Raw genomic sequence first — 20,439 nt, 5'->3', positions numbered from 1 at the left:
TTGGTTCAACCCCCTAGGAGATCCTTTACAAAAAACGTATGTATTTGTTCCTTGGGACAAATTCTGTACGCTTCTTAAAAACTACTTTAAAAATATTATAAATGTATAACTGCTTCACCCTGAAATATACATATCAAATATTAATTACATTTTGGGGATTTTTAACCCTTTAAAGGTCAGTATGTTTACCAAAACTCCTTTTTTTAATAAAAAAAAAAACAAAAATAATTCCCATTAAACATATTTTAATTAACTATTATTATTATTATCAGACCCTGAGATGGGTCAATGATTGACAGCAACACTTGTTGTTGTTACAGTGTCAGAATAAACCTCCTGCAGGACATTGTAGCCGGGTAAAATGCTCCGACCTGATTTTTTACTCCAGAGGCATGTTTTGACCTGTAAGCGCCAGACAAAATAAGTAGCCCCCCAGAGCCTCCTGTGTGCTGTAGTGTCTTTCCATCTCGAATCACTACTCCAAAATGACTACTCCAAAATGACTACTCCTGCTCTACTGAACTAAGTTCAAAGAGCAAAGACCCTTGAAGTTGGACACACAAACACACACACACTTTTTCTGTGCACACATCACTATCCTACAATTAACAAATTCAGGAGCAAGACAGAAAATACTAAAAATTGTACATTTCTGCTGCATGGTTTGAATGGGAAGAAACTGTGCCACCTGGTGGCCAAATATATAAAAATGAAATGTATTTCAAAATGACATCTCAACATAAAGGACTGCATTATTTTATATTAGGAAAAATGGGGGTTGAAAAGTCCCGATGGACAAGTGTTAGTTTTTGCATAGCACAGCCATTACAGGCTAATTTAAGGAACCCAGGCTAAAATTAAAAAATATGTTAAAAATTAATATCCTTTGGCAATTTTTCAGCTATAACACACCTAAAAGAGCTTAACAATAAAAATAAAAAACAGTGGTGAAAAGTGAATTCCACAAAACCTAAAATGATATGGGCCCCTAAATCCAGACCCAGAAAAATTCCTCCATAAGAGGCTTTAACCATGTAGCAGCTACACACAACAGAGCAACACAGAACTGTCAGCTGGTCCATCACATGTCCCTGCTATCCAAGGCTAATTTAAGACATCAGTTCTTGAATGTACATATGAAGGGTCGGCTGCTTCTGCATTAAATGAATAAGAAGGTCAAGTATGAGCCTTGCTATCTGCACCACTAATGTTTGTTATGGTCAATGTGGAGATAAAAACATGGGGTCAGCAGCCCACAGCACCATGATGGTTGAACCATGAAGCTGACTAGCTTCTAATTACCTATAGTTATGGATAATGCTGCCACCAGCCTGAGGCCTTTATAGTTCTTCCACAGCTGCTGTTCTCTCCCAGGTTGACAAAGCTCATTTGACTGCTGTAAAAACAGCGTGCGGTATGTTCTGTGAGTTAGCAGATGAGAGTTGTCATGGCCCTGCAGACAGAAATAGCTGCTTCCTCTCAGCATGGGATCACCTTTTGACGTGGCTTTGTAGTCTTCATTGTGTAATAAGCAAAAGGTGCAGGGGAAGGCTATAGAGCTGACACTGGATCTGCAGAAAAGACCTTTCATTGGTAAAGACAAAGAGCTGCTGCTGTTGCTGCTGCTGCTGCTGACGCTTGGAGCTGTTTTGAGGGAAAATAAAACTGTGTTATGCTATCATCATCATCATGCTAACACTGTGTGTGTGTAAGTCATTATGCTGGGTGCTGACAGCTGCTAAAGGGGAGAGTTATAGCCAGAATAGTCTGCTATCCTTTAGCAGAAGCATCATTTCAACATTTAACTAATGACTGACGGCCGAGGCAGCCATGCGCCTGTCCTCTCCACTCTAACACACACACAGTTCCCTTCACAGTTCATTGGAATATTACAACAATATTAATAATTAGTGTGTTCCTCAGGGGCATCAGAAGCTTTAACAAATCAGATTAAACAGATTAGAAACACAAAGCCTCCATGAATCCTCATAACAATGACGTAGGGTGAGCATAAACTAGTAAAGGTGATGACAGGATCACAACCGTGTGAGTAAAACAAGAAAATAACCAGGAACTCAAAGGAACAATCAAAACACACCATGAAAGCCCAAGCCTACTAAAATAACCACGAAATAAGAATTAAACTAGAAAACAAAACACAGGATCACGACAGGCGGATTGGCCCACTCAAACTTTCTTGTGAAATTTTCTAGTTTTTCTTGTTCTAAAACAATAAAACAAATTTAAAAAAAAAAAAGAAGAAGAAAAATATTTCAAATTGAGTTTTTTTTAGATTAATCTCAGGTCTTAAAACCACGGTTCGGTTTAAGGTCACGGTTTTCAGTTCGGTTCAGTTTACACTGTTGATGTTTTTTCTACTTTTAACACTCTGCAAATACCATAGATCAGCATAAAATATCATAATTATCTAACATTCACCATGTTTAAGTATCAGCTCAGTGTTTCCCCTACCATTAAATTAGAAGGTCAAGTCAATTTTATTTCATTCTATTTTCTATATAGCGCCACATGATAACAGAAGCCATTTAAGGTTAACTTATCAATAAAACAGGTCAATACTTTGTTCTTTTAATAAACAAACTAAATAGCCTTATATTATTTATCTTATTTGCACTAATTACATAACAAGATAGAAACAGGTGCAGATACAGTACTGCCCAATGCGTGTGCATACAGACCTGTCTCCATCTTACATTTGCAAAACAACTTTTACAGACTAGCATTTAGCCTTAGACGCACTATGAGCATTTTCATTGACTGAACTGTAGCAGGTGACTACACAAAGACAACTGGTCAAACAAGGCTGGCTAATGTAATGTATTGTCAAAATAGTGCAAAAACAACACATCGACTTCATACTCTGCATGAGAACTTGGACGAGTGCTATATTACTCGTTTCCCATCTTGCAACAAATAAGTCACATATGTGTCAATTACCTGTCGTTTACTGTAGGTTTCGCACACATTCGGTACATTCTCACAACGGGAGGCAGCAATGCCTTAACTGTGACCAGTTTCTTATAGAAGAAGAAGAAGAAGAAGCCGAAGAAGAAGAAGACGCGGTATATTATCGCCCCCTGTCGTTGAGCTGTTTAAACAACAGCCTTAAACAGTTCACATCCGATTTCTCGGCAGACAGAGGGAGAGAGAGAGGGGGCTGGGACGGAGATGGCGAACCTGCAGTGCACCAAATGCACTTCAGAAAGGAAAGGATTTCGGCGGGAACTTGATTCTTGGAGACACAAATTGATACACTGTGTTGGTACGATATATATGCTTTCTTTCATATTTTATAGATCAACGGGGCATTGCGATCGTGCCCGGCAGCAGAGAGATCGCTTCAACGAGCTATGCTGAATTGCTAGCTAATGCTAGCTAACTAGTCGCTAGCTTTAACCTGGGTACCGCTTAGGCTCTCTGGCTAATATCCACCAGCTGGCTAGCTGCTCCACTGGCTTCTTTGTCCCTCTAAGCCAGTTAGCCACTCACTGCTGTTAGCTTTCTCAGATCTTGCTAGTTGACACATATAATGTATATGTTGCTGTAAGGAGTATCATATCGATCATATCAATTGTTGTCATGGCCCTAGCCATATTTGTTTATTGTCATATATGTTAGCTTTGCTAATGTAATGCGAAGCTAACATGACATAAATGTTGTTATTGATATTTTGGGTAGGGGATTGTTGCTATGTTAAGAAAGCTAATGTCACTGCAAAGACAAAAACAGCATCAGCTGCAGCGGCCTCTTCTAGCGGGTTTGTCTCACAATGGTAACTGTTTTGAACACATATTCTATGCTACAAAGCCGGCAATGTCAGGTTAGCTCACTGTGTTAGCTTAATTTCTTGCGGTTTGTCGCAGTGGCGACATCAAATTCAAAATACATACCTGAGTGAAACCACTATACACAAAGCCTTTATTTATTTACCAAGAAGACCACTGAAGGTTTTGGGTGTTAACCTGAAGCTGTCAGCGTTGTAGCATCGTTGTCGGAAAAAAACGATTTGTCGCTTATTAAAAGTATTTATATACAAACAAAAACTCTAAAGAGCAAACTGTGCCCAAACGCCACCTACTTGCCAAGTGCATATAATGCTTTTATTAGTACTAATGAGCTGTTTATTTTATCTTACAGGGTTTGAAAGTATTCTGGAGGGAATCTATGGCCCGCTGCTGCTGAGAGACCTCAATTTATTTTATGGTGGGTTTGTGATTATGTGCCGTAAATCGGCTTGGTCCTTTTATTTAATTCATAATAGAACTTAACGTGTTTACAGTAATTATGAACTTTTCACTATCCATTTCTGCTTTGATATACAGACCAGATTCATATCTACAGCGTCATTCCCTAAATAATAAAATAACAACAACAACAAATTAAAGAACAGTTGTAGATTGTTTTGTTGTGGATCTAAAAATTTGGTCATAGGGAGTATTTATAGCAGAAGATGGCCTACAGTAACATCAAATCACCACACAAATGCATATTCACTGTTGTGTGCCATAATCATCATTCCTGCTGGAGAGGAATATTATGTTACTCATTAATTTTTAAGGTTCAACTTCCAAATAAAAAGTGTTATATAGTTACTCAGTTTAGAGAAAGAAAGCATTTTGAATTAAAATATGATAATGAATGATGAATTTCTTGCGGTTTGTCGCAGTGGCGACATCAAATTCTATTTATATTTCTACTTAAATTTTAACTTATTGGCAGATCATTTAGTAGCATCTTATTTTCTAGGAGGTTCTAAAAACATTAAACAAGATGATGACAATGTGTGAACCAGAACAAAGTGCTGTGCACACATAAGCATGCACCTGCAATTAGAAAATAAGCTTGAAATGATCTTTATACGTCATTAGCGTGTAGCATGCTATTTCATGCCTGTAGCACTTGCAAGGAAGCAGCAGCCCAAACATGCAGGCACTAGCTGGAATCTCAGTGAAGTCATCAGTGCCATCTGGAGCCTGAGTGACGCTAGACTGGAACATGATCAGATAATGTGTGACCTGGCAGCTATGCAGAGTGAAAACTCTTGAGTGGCATGTATTTATTTCCCTCTTATCTTGTCATTTTTAATGAAGATCAGCTGAAGCTCCTCTTGAGTGGTAGCTCTTCATATGTGGAGGGGAGCATTGAGACTGGATGCACCACCCCTGCTGTTTAATTAATGTAATTCAAACATAAATTAATTAAACATGTGTTGCAGTATTATTACTAATCCTTTCGTGTACTTAAAGATGCTGTGAGGTTTTGTCAAATGATGTGCTTGTGTTTGATGTTTTGTAGCAAGTGAAACATTTCTTACATTTTATCTTACATGTGTATTCTTCATATTCATTACAGGCAATATGATATTATATTTGATAAGGGTATACTGTAGTCAGTACTCTTGTCAGATTCTGTATAGTGATGGGTCCTATTTTATTAATGCCTTGATTTACCTTTCAGACTGTGAATCAGAAGATATAGATGACTGGTCCCCTGAAGTAAGCTGCTCTCAATGTTCATTCTGCAAGCTTCCCTTGGACAAAATAGGCGTAAGTGAACATAATGCATAAATGCTTATAGTTTTGTTATTGTTTTGGTTTTTTTGGACTATTATGTTAAAGCCATAAAAACTGAAAATGTTTCTATCTTTGTTTTTTTAATGTAGGATCAGGTAACTGCAGCGACGCCGCCCCTCTCCTCCCCCTCTGATTACTCTCCTTGCCAGGCCCCGGTCATCTCTGAGAGCAGCCAGTCAGCACACAGGTTCCTCCATGCTGTGTTTCACAAGAAAGGTGAGTCAGGTACGTTGGAAGCATTGAGCAAATATGTCGTGATATGTTAAACCAGCCATAGACAAACAGCCGTCAGCTTTCTTTTGAGGATATTTAGTTAATAATTTAATCTGCCCTATCCCTTTTTTCTCCTGTTTGCCGTACAGATACATTTCTCGTGCTGACATTTGAGATGCCTTTCTCTGCCATTGCTACTGTTGTACCAGTACAGTGGATGGGAATTTTATTTCATTTGGGCCCATTTAAAGATTTGATCTGTTCACATGCCCTGCCCTGGTCCCTCTTGACCATGCTGATGTTGTTAATAGTTCATCAAGGGACATTATCTCACATTTTACTAATCATATCTAAGCAAAAAAGTATTCTGAAGTGTGTTGGACTCCCCAACACACTTAGTACACCTTTGAAGTCAGCCCATTAATCCTTAGATGGCTCAGTTTAGATGGGGTAAGGGTGTGCTTCACCTCTGATTTTTACACACAGAACAGCAAAGCTAACTTTTTTGCTGTGGTAGGACCAGAGAAAATTATTCCACAGTGGATTCACTATATAAATGAGAGCCTGATCAAAACCTTTATAACTTTGTAAACCCCAATTTCATTTCTAGGCATTATCACACAGTCATATTTTTAGCTGTTTGCTTATGTTTGAGTGCAAAATAAATATCTGCTCCTCTGGGCAGATGACATAACAATGACCAGCAGTGTAGACAACTCTAGCTTTTTGTGTAGTATCACACAGTCAGGAAGCTACATGTTATATATCGTAAAAAGAAAAAAACAAGTTAAAATTTATTGTTGTTTTTAAACTTAGTGAATTTTTGTCTTGATGGCAGAAGTTTTTGTCCTTGTAAATATCCTGTTAGATGTTGAAGCAAATTGTAACTTTTATCGGCTGTCTTTCTTAGATGTGTCCCGGAGTTGTGACTCCAACATCCCTCTGATTGCCCAGGAGTTGATGAAGAAGATGATACGGCAGTTTGCTATGGAGTATGCATCTAAGTGCCTACTCCACACCAACACAAATGGTGTTACAAGGACCTCATCGCCCTTGTCGGGATCATTGGATGTTCCTCTTGACCTCACGGTGAGCCGAGCACAGGAGGAGAAAGAGTTCAAACCAGACCCAGGTAGGGAAATCATTAGAAGCATTGTGAATTCAAAGGTTACAATTTCTACTCTTACTGCCAAAGAGTAAAACATGGACACCATTAAACAGTTGAAATTTGTCCTGTACGCAGATGGTGTGCTGGATCTCTCCAACCGGAACTCTGCCTGTTCAGCTGCTTTATCATCAACTAATCACAAAGCATCAGGGTAAGAGTCCTGATATTGGAATGCTTCTGTTTCATACATTTCGGTATTCAGTCTTGTCACAGAAAGTTTGAGGAACACCTACCATTACAGTTATGACAAGTCCAGTTGACATCTGTAGTTTCTTTGAGATGTGTTGCATGGAAGAGGGAGGTTAGTGTGTCATGATTTTTCCAGTGCTGCTGGAAATTTACACTTCTCCATTCCAAATAATATGCATGTTTCTTTTTTATTGGTCGTTTAGTTAATTGTAAGTCATTCTGAGAAGGTAGCTTGTGTTTAATGTTTTGGTTGTACGGGGTTGACTCTTTTATCTCTTGAGCGGTAACGTCACAGCAATGGCCGTATTATATAACATTTGCCAACAGCTCAGGATTGCACAGTGAGGAGAACACTGCACTACATCACTATGATTTCACCTCCTTTTTATTTACTGATCCAGTTATGTTGAGTTTGATTATTCAACCTTCAAGCATGTAGGAGACTCACTGAAGGATATCACAAAACTACAGGGGCTGTATGTGAGCGCCACAGTAACCCCAGCCATTCACAGACTGTCCCACCTGGACGTGAAGAGGCTTTGCCACACACAAAAGAATGTGTGAGAAACACACAGCAGCAGTGTGTGTGTGTAAGTGCCCAGAAACAGACTGAGAACATACAGACATGAAACTAACAGTGGCAGTGATGTTACCAACACAAGGCATAAAGGAGTGGACCCCTCGCTCTTCACCCCCCTGTAACCTGTGCCAAAATCAAATCCTCTCCATCACCACCATCCTGACCCTGCTGTTTGGTCCTCCCATCCTTAGGAGGCAGCGCAGGCAGAAGGAGGAGTACACTGAGAGGAGCTGGGAGCTGTCTGAGGGGTTGCTGTCCAAGGCTTTGAAGGATATACGTTCAGGGAGGCTGCAGGAGCAGCGGGCTGCTTTACTTTATGGAATACCTCTTCAAACCCTGAGGCAAGGTCTGGATGGCTGGGCTGAGAGGAGGCTGGGAGCGTTGCATCAACCAACACCAGGAAGCAGAGATTTCAGGGATGAAGTGACATTGCACAACACGATGTCAACAATGTTAGGCGGCGAGGCTCGTCTCGTTCTGCAGAGAGTGGCAGCGTGGGCAGAGCGTGCAGAAATCGGAGGAGCTACAGAGGAGAACGGGGACCATAGTTTCCCTTCATCTGCTCTTACCTTATATCAGCCGAGTGGTTTAAGAAAGACCCTCCCTCACTGTTTTCCCCAGCTCAGGGATGCTCTCCAGCCCTCACCAAGTCCTACCCCTAGTCTGGAGCCACCCACATCCCTGCGTATTCCTCAGGTCCGTTCCATGTCTGACCATAACAGGTCGGTCTCAGCTGAGAATTGCAGCATGGGTGAAAATCTACATCAGCGTACCTCATCAGTGGAGGGTACTGCCAGTTCATCAGCAGCAGCTGCCAGACCTTCATCTCTTTTCAAACTCAGACCTCCACTCTTGGCACAAGGCTGTCCCGGAAGTGCCAGTCAGTCACCACATCGCCTGGGACCACGTGGATCCTCACTGGATGAGTCAGAAGATGGTTGTCGGGATAAAGACAAGCAACCTAGAAAGAAACGAGGGCGATACCGTCAGTATGACCATGAATTGATGGAGGAGGCCATCACTATGGTGATGGCTGGTCGCATGAGTGTTTCCAAGGCCCAGGGGGTTTACGGAGTACCCCATAGCACATTGGAATACAAAGTCAAGGAGCGTACGGGAACACTGAAGAACCCTCCCAAGAAGAAATCGGCCAATTTTTGTTCATCCGGCTCCAACTCATCTGGTTCTGGTACCGTGTCCAGTTCCGCTAACTCAGGGAGTCTAGCCTCAGCTGCTGACGCAAAGGGGTTCTAGACCATGGAATGCCTCAAACTCCTCAACACTTGAACACATCACCTCTTACAAGATAAGATACATGCTTTCTGGAGACATTTATTAAAACACAACACATGCCTTGACAAAAAAATGGTTTTAAATATTCAGGTCTTTTAAATATGTGTCTAATATGATAGTCACACTTTAAGCTATATTTTGAGTGTAGTCCTGTGCTTTTTGTTTAAGCAGCTGCAGCGTTTCAAGACATGGTGGTGCTTAAGTGCAGCTGTCCTTTACAGGAAAACTGAAACATGAAGGTTTATAGCTGTCTTTGTTTTATCTGTCACCTGTTATCAACAAATTCCATGGAAGAACCAAAACTGCAACTCATGGCACAGTGTTCTAGATCACAGTTCTATTTATTTTAGTACCTTCACTCAATTACTCAACATCTCTTTGAGCAAAAAATGAATCAACTACATACATAGTTATTTATGTCAAATGGATTTGGCTTTTGTTTTTGACTTATTTCCTTTTTACTATTACTAGGATTTTTATAGTACACCAGTATATTAAATCAAATGATCTGCATCACTGCCCATACAGACAAATTAAGTTTGGGTCTTGTTAGGGGAATTTGTAGAAAATCACAGGACAGATAAATAAATACAAGCACCATGTTTGAAGGTTGTTCCTATGTTTACATTAGAGAGGATTTAATTTCTCTTTAGATAGAAAAACTGACATTGTTTGTTGTCGCAAAGATTGCTGGGTATCAGTTGGGAAACGCAGGTATGGACCTCTTTGAGCTTAAACATAAAGTGTGACTTTCATGTTTACTAGCCATTATTAGGTTATTCAGGTTTGACTCAATTCTAAAGCTCCTTAGTAATGGAGCATTGATGATTGTCATTTGCAGCTTTGTGTCTCTCTAGGTATCTTACCTACTCTATTCAAGTGACTTAGAGCCATTATAACAAATTAAAAACTCATAACTATTGTTAGACACTTTTACAAACAGGGAGATTGTACAGTATCAATGCTGTGGTGGCTACATTTTAATTCTGAGTTTTGTGAAAGAGATTAGCTTAAGAAAGCCATTATGTGTCCATAGTTTTCTTCTCTTTTTTGTGCAAGCTAGTCTGAACATTGTATTGAGTGTAGTTGGAATGCAAATGTGCAGCATGTTTCAAAATGTGCACTGATAAGCTTGGGAAATGTATGTTATCGTGTACGTGTACTGTTAAGATGTTCTTTTATTGTTATCACAGATATTTACTAATTCTGCTACTGTAGCTGTATTACTGTAAACCTCATACATGATTGCTGCTTAACCATATGGGACTGTTTTACTGGCACAAAGATGCGTAGCTATGATGAGAAACTCATTTAAACTAAGATTTTAAAGGTGCAGTGTAGTGCGCAAAGCCTCTGTGACAGATTTGTTGTATGGATAGGGTTCGTTGTTATTGTCGATTGTTTTGGCTACCGGAGGTTACAGCGTGACTATATTATTTAATGCAAAGCTTACAGATTTTTTTGTTTTGCTAAACGTCTGCTCCTTGGAGGGGCTTTTTTTCCATTACCAGTGCTACTACCAAAGCAGCATTTCAGGGTTACCCACACAAAGCTGCTTCGACTTTGTTATGCTATGATTTCAGCTTGCCTGTTTCTCACTGTTTCGCGCGCTCTCTAACCTCGTTGTCATATATACCTCTGAACTTTTATCTGCCTATTGCCCAGCGACAGGTTTCACATCAAGGCCTGTGTTACTGTATCTGCTGGGGGTAAGAGCTCTTGTTAGCTTAGGAAAACATAAAAGCTCTTTGTCTCTCAAGGAACAACACCTAAGTGTAAATTTATTGCTGTAAGCAAAACTTAACTTCTGCGAGTATAATATGGTACAGTCAGCCTTTAGGCAGTGTAAAAGAGTTTTTAAAAATGGTTGAAATCCTGCCCTGTGGCATTCTCATAAGATCTACCGTGTTCTTATGTACCTTTTGATTATCTTTGTATGTGCTATTTGGCATTTTAAGGGTAATTGTGAAGCTATTTTCACAGCTTTTTTGTCACATTGTGTGGCAGTTTTGGCAACTACACAACTCTTGATGTCTCTGCTTCTGAATGTCACATAATGGTGCACAGTGCCTGTGTCTGGGGCTACATCTTAGTGCAGCATGATATCTCTACTCCGGGGTTTACCTGCCATTTATTCTAAAGGGACAGTTTGTAAAAAAAAGCCCAAACACCTCTAGACATATAGTTTATGTCATTGTAACCGCTTAATTTAAGTATATTCTGGGACTGTGGGTTTTTAAGCAACTTAATCTGCTATTTATGCATAAATCAATTATTGCACTATGATTTGTAAGACTCATTTTTAGTGTAGAATCCCATTTTGTGTTACTGCATACTCCTTTATTGATTGTGCTTCAAACCTGTGATTTTTGCTAGTTTGATTGTAGTAGATCTTGATTTTTAATGGGGCACTTTGATGCAATGTGAAACCTATATATTGCTACAGCTGCATGAACGCTTTTAAATGTTAGCTTATATAATTTATTTTGTGCAGAAATTACACTTCTGACTGTTGTGGTTGTTTAGTGGTTATGTTATTATTAAATTATTTAACTAATTTCAAAAAATGTTTATCACAAATTTAACAATAACACTACAGAATGTAACACTCCTGTGTCTGGCCTAATACTGACAAGGTCTGGATGCGCACAGTACTTAAATGTCAGGAAATGGTTTTCAGTATCAAACACAAAACATTTCAATGTTATTCAATCAAATACTTGATTCTATAGCAAAATATATCACCTCTGGGACCTGTTGGCTGATTTGAGGATTTTTTTGAACTGTACATTTGTTGGTGAACATGCTGTTGAAAAAGAAACATTTTAGTTTGAGCGTTTCTACAATCGTTCCTTCTGCTTTTAGCAGAATGTTATCATTTGCCTTCAGCAGCTTATCAATAAAACAGTTCTCTAATCTAATCACTTGGCTATCATAATTTTGTTAAAGTATGTAAGAGTTTGTGGTTGTGTGAGGCAGGAGTTGCTTGTTTTAGCATTTTACCTCAACTATTTTTCTCCAATTCTGTTTCACTTTAACTGAATTCCAGATAAAGCTGGTCACATTTACAGTTTTGTATGTGCTGTCAGACTATATGAAACAAAAAACACGTACACAAGTGTACAACCTAACCAGCAGCCACTTCTATTCAAGATCAAATGTTAAAAGCGTAGGCTGCACTGCAAAACCTTTGCAAGTCTACCCGCTGACTTTAATTTTATTAGACAAAGGTGCTCTATACAGTCGGCAATAAATGTATATACCTGTGAATTGTTGTATAAAGTTTGTGTGTGTGTGTGTGTGTGTGTATATATATATATATATATACCTTTTTCTCTGCTGCAAAAGGGGTTCAACTGTCAACAGAGGAAACCTTCCAGTTATTGTAGATGACTATGAAATATTGTTCTGTAGTGAACACTGCTTCTTAAATGATGCTGTTAAATTTAGACAGTGGAACAAATTCTATGGGTGGCATATGTCTATAATACATGAAATGCAGGATTACAGGGTGGAATGACTAACAAGTCCATGGAATTGTTGCTGATCAAACTGAATTGTCATTTTTAGGTGGCTTAATGATTATTTCTCATTTGAAGTGTGCTCCAGCTATTAGTAGAACACACCTCCTAATTTCAGTATTTGCATTTTTTTGTTCTAGTACCCTGCTGCCATCATTCACGGAAGAACTGCATGATTTGGGACAGCGAGCGTCTAAGTTTCTTCAGAGCTCTGCATTGGCTGCTGTTCTCAGTTCTCTCTGCCAAGCACACCAATCCTTACTCCACCAGATCCTGAAGCTGGCACACCAGGAAAAGTTGCTGATGTTCAGACCAGTAGGTCAGACTGAATCCCACAGCTGTCACTCTGGTGTAAATCCACAGGATAACATTACCTGTCATTCAGTCCCATTTTGTGAATGTAAAGCCTGTAATCACAGCCTGTGCTATCCTTTAAGTGACTGTGGTCATCAAAGTCTTGGCAGCACAGTTTACTATCCAGGAGACTCAGATTGTACCATCCATCACTACTCTATCAAAGACTGTAACGGTGAAGGTCAGCCGGACTCAAACTATGGCTGTGTGCAGAGGTGCAGGATGGAAACATACAGTGTTCTGTGTTCCAAAAGTCTACCCAACATTTGCTGCCAAAGCCTTACTGCAGGTCACATTAACGTGTGTTCATGTGCATCCTCCCCTTCATTATCTCAGTCCTCTTCACTGTGCACCTCCTCAAGTTTATGCCATTCCTCATCGATATGTTGTAAACAACACAACCCCCACTCTTGTCCCCATTATCCACACCATGTCTGTGCAACGCAAGTTAAGAAAACGGTAGAGGAAGGGATTGGAGATGGGGATCCTCCCTGTCCTGTCCTAAAAAGAGAACAAAGCCCATCTCCTCCCCCACTTTCCCCTATTCCCTCAGATATCAGTAAAACTGATGAAAAACCACCCTCCCTCCTTCACCACCAACAGGAAGAGAAAACTGACCTAGTGGTCAACAATATTAATCTGAATACAAGCTGCCAGAAAGCAGATGTGGATGCAGCCACAGATGATGGACTACAGTGTGAAGACGGACTACAGTATAAGATACCAGCAAGTAGTGAAGCTAAACACAACCCAAGTGCAACTTCACTGCAAGATGTTGTGAATCGCTTCAGTGAGAAACTGGAGACAATCAAACCTGTAGACAAAGACTCAACCATGATTTCCACATCCATCTGTGTTTCTGAGAAGGAGCAGGTGCAGTCTCCCTCAACAAGTCAAAACTTGCAGTTTCCTGCTGATGCCCATCTGACTGAAATCATTACGACAGTGCTTCATACAGGCAGTGGTAGTGACTACAACCTCAGTGAGCTGTTTAATCGCCAAGAAAATAGAGAGCCCAAGTCACCTAACACCCGCTTCCGTCGTCGTCAAGAAGTACTCACTGCTTTAGCGACACCTACTGATGATGCTTCAACCAGAAGGCACACTTTGCAAATTAAACGGGAGCTTGCCATGCTTGATCAGTCCTGCAATAGGCGAAAGGTGCCGCTAGCAAAAAAGGCAAGGCTGAAAGATGAAAATGTGGTCACTACACCATCAAACCCTAACCTAGTTAAAGATGTGTCTAAAAGAGAAACTGAAGTAGGTGTTGAACCTAAAGTTTGGGATGAACCACTGAACCTGTTGCTTGCTGTAGAAAATGACAAAGAATTAAAAGAAGAAATTAAAAAAGTTATAGTAACAGAAGAAGTTCAGATCATTAAGGCAGAGGAGCAGGAAAGCGAAATATCCAGTGAAGAAAAAAATGTAAGTCTCTCAGAGGACAAGTATGACAAACAGGACTTAGAAAGTGATCATGTTCAAACACAGGTTGAAACACTGACGAGTGCAACGCCACCGTCACAGGGTGGAAGTTCCTGTGAAGGAGATAGTACAGGTAGCAGTGTTAGAAGTAATAAGAACCATGGAGAAACCCCCTTAGATCAAAACTGTGAGACGGATGTCAATGGAACAGGTAAAGAGTGCCATAGTCCTCCACGCGAGAAACAGAAATGTCAATCAGACTCTTCTAAAGAGTCCAGAAGATCTAGGAGGACTATAGTCCCTCCTCAGCGGTTCTCATCCTATGTTACAGAGCCGAGGAAGATGTTCTTTGTTGCATGCTTCTCTGAAAACATCTTTAATCATGGAGCACAAAAGGATAGGGAGGTTTGCATGGAAGGTTTGGCACCTAGCACCTTGCATGCTTCTTCCAAAGACTCAGATTCTAAGGACACCCAGATTGAATCAAGGAAGGAATCCAGTCTGACCTCACATGAACGTACAGAGAGTTTGAACTATGAATCAACTCAAAAAGAACATGGCCTATCTCCTAGAAAGTCGAAAGATCAGTGTCAGATCACTGCAGCATCTGTGACCACCAAAGAGAAGAGAAATCCTAAAAAACACAGCTCAGACTCGGACAGTATAACAGATGGCAGCAACAGCGTTGCCACATCTTATGAAAGGCTACGGTCATCTCCAAAAAGACTGCAGCTGTCAAAGATGCTCAAAAACCAGTCAAATAGGGATGTCAACAACACCTGTGTTGAGAGTCTCCTAGTCTCCAGAGTGGGATACACTAGTCCAATTAAGCTCATGTTTGTATCACCAGTTACTGACAAGGAAGGAGTCAAATATAGTCTAAAATCAGCTGGCTGTGGTTCTGGTACACAAGCAGTAGAACATTTTGACCCCTGTGAAGAGTCCTCATGGTCAGGGACACCTCAGAAGCACAAAAACCAGAGCAGTGACTCTATGACATCACAAGCAAGCTTTCCTCTGTCGCCACTAAGATCGGCTACCTCACGCACAAGATCTTCTTCTTCACCAGCCACATTGACCTCCATGACTGCTAATTCACTGGCCAAGTCTGCTTCTTCACCTGTCAAATCTAGTTCCTCGATGCCTAAGTCTTCTCCTTCACCTGTCAAGTCTGCCTCTTCACCTGCCAAGTCTGCTTCCTCATCTCCCAAGTCTGCCTCTTCACCTGCCAAGTCTGCTTCCTCACCTCCCAAGTCTGCCTCTTCACCTGCCAAGTCTAGTTCCTCACCTCCCAAATCTGCTTCTTCACCAGGCAAGTCTGCTTCCTCAACTCCCAGATCTGCTTCCTTAAGTACCAAATCTGCTTCTTCACCTGCCAAGATGGCTTCCTTATCACTCAAGTCTGCTTGTTCACCAGCCAAGTCCATTTCTTTATCACCTAAGTCTACTTCTTCACCTGCCAAGTCTCCCTGTTCACCTAGGTCAGGTTCCTCATCACCTAAAAATAGCTCCAGAAGATGTGGTGAAGGTACACCATCTAAGCGTGTAGCTGGAACCGAGAGCCAGGGATCATTAGATGACTTGCCATCTTTTCATGAAACGACCCCTCAAAAAAGGCGTCCAGGGCGACCAAAAAAGCTAGGACCACAGCTGGAGAAAAAAATCAAAAGGCCCATTGGTCGACCACGTAAGCAGAAGTCTGTGGATTTGGTACCTGGGACAAAAACTGAAAATGGAAAATCACTTATAACATGTGAAGTTGAGGAGAATATAAACAAGAACCTCAAAATAACAGTGGTGTTCGGTCGTTCAAGGAGAAACAAACGACTGGTCTCTGAAGGATTTGACCAGCTGCAAACAGAATTCAGTGATGCTTGTCAAGCTGTGGGTCTTAAAAGGGACTTGGGCGTTTTATTGCACAACTCGAAGACCAGCTCAGGTAGTATCAAAGCCGTCTCAGAGGAATTAAGTTTTGCCAGCCCACTAAAAGAACCTGTCCCTCAATCCACCGGTACCATCAAGTGTCAAAAGCGGGATGATTCTGCACCATCAAGGAAACCAGGTAGACCTGCAAAAGTTAAGATCTCTGGGATCTCTGTCACAGTAACTACATTGTCACCTCGGCAACGCAAAATTCAGATAGATAAAGATCCTCGGCAGTCCTCTGAAATACAAGTTCCTAAGAAAGTACTTCTACCAGAATTCAAATCTGCCAAAGGGGCCAGGACAATCAGTAATCAGTTAACAAGTGGACAGAATGAAACCAAGGAAGGAACAGAAACCAACCATGAAGGTAAAGACGAAAACCATGTTGCAGTGAGACACTCAATGAGAGTGAGGAAACCCTCAATCCACTTTCTGCACGCTGTTGCTACCTCCACTGTTAGATCATATAGCCGCAGTAATGCTCTGCTACGGCGCTCTAAACAACTTCTGTTAACCAAGGCCAGCAATGAAAGAAAACAGGAGGAGCAACTGAGTAGCATGGAAACTGCAGGGAAGGAAAGGCAGCTTCGTGGACAGGGGAGAGTAAACACTTCCCAGGACCTGAGCAGAGTGGCAGGGGTATCTGTGGATTCAATCTTTGCCCAAAAAGAGACAATAAGGTGGTGGGCGGCATCAACTGAGGAAAAGATGATGAAGCAGGAGCTTGCCAGGCGGATAAGGGTCATTTCAAACACCTGGGTCTCAGACACTGTTGAGAATCAAGAAAAAGGACCTAACTACAATTCTACAATTGGCACTAAAGAAAATGCTTTATTTACCAGGAAGTCAAAACATTCATCTGTGGTTAGAACGCTGTTTGACTGTCCACCCAACAAACCAAGGTCCTGTAGCATGCAGCAAATCTGCTCCTGGTTTATGCAGACCACAGAGACACAGTCTCTGGCTATTGTCAAAAAGGCAAGCTCCCGTAATCCTTATGAACTTATGCACTTCCCTCGTTCTGCCAATAAAAAAAGCATTTGCCACAGTCCCCAGGCAGAGCGACTCCGCAAACACATCAAAAAGTTTGCCAAAACTGTTCCAAAAAGTCCTTTGCAACATCAGCAGGCTCAAAGACAGTTGAAGAGGAAAAAGGTACCTGTACCAGCACATAGCAGGCGGCAGCTTTTCACTGACAGCTTTGTGAGGGACAAGTTCGTTCAAGCTGACCGGGGGTGGAAGAATTGTGAGTTTGGCAAATACCAGGCCACTCTGCTGAGAGCAAGGATACGGTTCCTAACGCAGAAAGAAAGGACAAGATGGCAAAAAAAGCAGCGGCAGAAGAAAAACATACAAATGGCAAGATGTCCTTTAAATGGACATGTAAAAACTGGAGTACAACCAAAATGCCAAGCATTATACAGATCAGCAAACGATAAGATGTCTGACTGTTTGGATAACACTTCTACCACAAGTTCGGCTGATCAAACTCAGGAGCCTATGGATGTACACAAAGAGGGTAACATCTGCTCTAAAGCCTTTAGTCCTGAGAGGCTGAAGGAATGCAGGGTGTTTCTGAGGAAGATCAATTCTCCAGACAATGAATCAGCTGAGGAGGAGTGGGACTCCTGTACTGTGACACTGGATGACGGGTCATACCTGTTTGCAGAAAGGGAAAGGGAACTGGTAGGAGTTGTTAAAGCTGTGAAAACTGAAAGAAAAAGGAGTCCTAATAAAAGGACTGCCTCAAGAGAACATGCAGCTTCTGCACCAAAATCAGCCCAGGAGCAGGATGCAGTGCCAGCGGGGAGGAAAAGCAACAAACGAAGAAGTCCCAGGGTTGTGTCTACTGAATCACCACAACCCCCACCAGCGAAAATAATGAGACAATCGCGTATGAGAGGCCTAAGTGGGCCACGATGGTGTGACTTTGTGTTTGGTAACTACCTTCTTCTTTTATTGACTTTTACTTACAGAAAATGTATCTTAATCAACAAAAAAATAAACCTGTGATCTTGTTCTTTTTCTGACAGAAAACTAAATGAAGCATTGAAGCCTCCTCTGCTTGGGACTGTGGTTTAACGTGGTGCCTTTGGACATTGAGCTGACCACATGGACTGACCATCCCACTAAGGTTCAGTCTTACACTCAGCAATTATGTAGCAGTCTAACTTAAAAGCTTGATGTTGCACTATTTTTATTCATCGACATGTATGTACTTTTTTTCAGTCAACTAGCCTATGTCTTTTTGAGTGTGTACAGTAGAACAATTCATTACATCCAATAGTTTTAATGGAATTAATTCTCACACACTGAGTCTGGGCAGAAAAGCTGTATCTGAAGGAAAGGCAAACATATCTCATAGATGCCAAACCTTCAAAAAATGAGCTGAGCTGTTCACCTTAAAGCAGTAACAGTTTCTAATGCTTCTAAGTAAGAGACATCAGCTCTAATCCCCCCTTTCCCCAAACTTACGGTATTTTGTTTGTTATTATTTATAGTGACCCACTTTGGCACTGCCCAAATTTGTTTTTATTTTAGGTTTGGTAAACATATATTGGAGTTTCAAATATTGTCTGAATCCAAGCCTTCTTTGTAATGTTTTTTTTTTGTTTGAGTCACTGTTGTGTTGCAAGCAAGTAGCCATAAAGCTTTTAATGAAGGAATCTTTAACTAAGCCACATCCTTATAACTCCTACATTACATAAGGGATGACGTGCCACTATCCATTTGACATAGTGACCTGCCGTTGAGGAACAGGCATTAAACACAGCCTTGTTAAAGGCCAGCTATTTGTATTGGAACCACAAAAATAATAGTATTTTGCCTATTTTTAACATTTGCAACTCGCAGCATTAAACCGCAGCAACTAAGGGTGGCTACATATTCGGTCCCAACATCCAACAAATAAGCGAGGCGTTGTGTAAAGTGATGAAGAAAATAGCATTATGCAGTTGTAGAATGTAGGTTCTGATTAGTCTGTTGGTTTGTGGGATCTGTCGTGTTTCGTTATATTTTTGTGTCTCATTTTTACCCAAAGCATACTGTATGTCAGTGTCAGATCTACTTCTTGCACTATTCCATTTGAGATTAACAATCCCACTACAGATTCCTCCTCCCATATTTTGCACATCCCATGTCCCACTACCGATCCCTACTGTAAAACTATAGAATCTGTTTGGTGCAATACAAAACCAGAGGATTTATCAGTATGTAGTAATTATTTTATTGCTGACGAATGGATGTACACAAGTTCCAATGGCCTGGGATGTTGCTTCATTGTTTCCATAGCCATGTAATGTGATTTTAAAGTATATTGCTATACAAACTCTCGTTTTCCCACCTGCTTTGTTGTCAATGAAGCAGAAAGTTACATTTGTTCCTACCATAAACGTACAAGCATTATTTACTGTTTAAATGCAGGTGGGAGATACATTGCTGTTTTCCAGGAGTCTTTTTTCCCCCCTCACTTTGCAGCAAGAGATGCCTACCTCCACTGGGGCTCAGCTAGGCCTACTGCTCTTTTGCTTATCAACTGTGTGATAGATGATGCCAGAGAGTTGATTAGCACCGATCTTGGATCAGTGTTGTGTTTTTATGCCATCTGTCTCGAGGACAGTGTAGATCCAAGATATCTGGCTGTAGGTCAAAACTTAACCCTGTAGTGTGTATTGTGCCTGACTACCCTTGTCTGTATGTCACTATGGTTGCCATTTCAACACAAGGGAGGTGGGGAGGCTCAGTCTCGTGATAAACAACCATCAGCCCTTTGTTGAAGAACCTGGTGCTAAATATCTGTTGTATATTTTCTTTATCATGTTTTTATACTCTCCATTACAGATGCTACAAAGAGGTGTCTGTATATGGAACAATAAAGAGTCTTTTGAAATAACCAGTGTGTATCATTATATCATTGGTTGTTTTTACACTGTCACTTTACACAGTTGTTTACAAAACCACAATCAAATTTTAGCTTTAAGTTAAGCATTCAATAAATAATCAATCAATAAAAAAAACCCACAGATTTAATAAGCCAAACAAGCTTTGTAAATTTGGCAATGTACACCTTGAATTTTTTTTCCAATATTGGAATTAAAAATATCTAAAGGAAATGTTGAATATCAAATGAAACAATCTGAGAAAAAACTGTTGGCAAACCTTAACTGTATACCACTGAAA

General features: G+C 40.7%; 1 protein-coding gene across 3 annotated transcripts; it reads left to right on the top strand.

The window, feature by feature from the left end:
* The first annotated feature begins 3,154 nt into the window (after window positions 1–3,154).
* Window positions 3,155–20,152, top strand: lcorl (ligand dependent nuclear receptor corepressor-like). Of its 3 annotated transcripts, XM_028400218.1 has the most exons (8): window positions 3,155–3,283; window positions 4,159–4,224; window positions 5,479–5,567; window positions 5,684–5,819; window positions 6,718–6,939; window positions 7,051–7,126; window positions 12,699–18,199; window positions 18,294–20,152. In XM_028400218.1, exons 1-8 carry the CDS (start codon window positions 3,190–3,192, stop codon window positions 18,299–18,301), a joined length of 6,192 nt encoding a protein of 2,063 aa, XP_028256019.1. In that variant the 5' UTR covers window positions 3,155–3,189; the 3' UTR covers window positions 18,302–20,152. The 3 variants fall into 3 exon arrangements, with proteins under 3 accessions (XP_028256019.1, XP_028256034.1, XP_028256028.1); XM_028400233.1 differs by lacking the exons at window positions 12,699–18,199; window positions 18,294–20,152 and adding an exon at window positions 7,936–11,958 and having other exon boundaries at window positions 5,684–5,810; XM_028400227.1 differs by lacking the exons at window positions 12,699–18,199; window positions 18,294–20,152 and adding an exon at window positions 7,936–11,958.
* Window positions 20,153–20,439: the final 287 nt, after the last annotated feature.

Source organism: Parambassis ranga, chromosome 1, assembly GCF_900634625.1.
Source record: "Parambassis ranga chromosome 1, fParRan2.1, whole genome shotgun sequence".
Taxonomy (NCBI): Eukaryota; Metazoa; Chordata; class Actinopteri; family Ambassidae; genus Parambassis; species Parambassis ranga.
The sequence above is the reverse complement of the archived record's forward strand: the minus strand, read 5'-3'. Positions and strand labels throughout refer to the sequence as shown.

Excerpts from the sequence above, each read along its gene's own strand:
- lcorl (XM_028400218.1), top strand. The coding sequence starts at position 3,190 with ATGGCGAACCTGCAGTGCACCAAATGCACTTCAGAAAGGAAAGGATTT. Across the intron at positions 5,568-5,683 it reads TTCCCTTGGACAAAATAGGC|GATCAGGTAACTGCAGCGAC; the intron begins GTAAGTGAACAT and ends TTTTTAATGTAG. Across the intron at positions 7,127-12,698 it reads ACTAATCACAAAGCATCAGG|TACCCTGCTGCCATCATTCA; the intron begins GTAAGAGTCCTG and ends TTTTTGTTCTAG.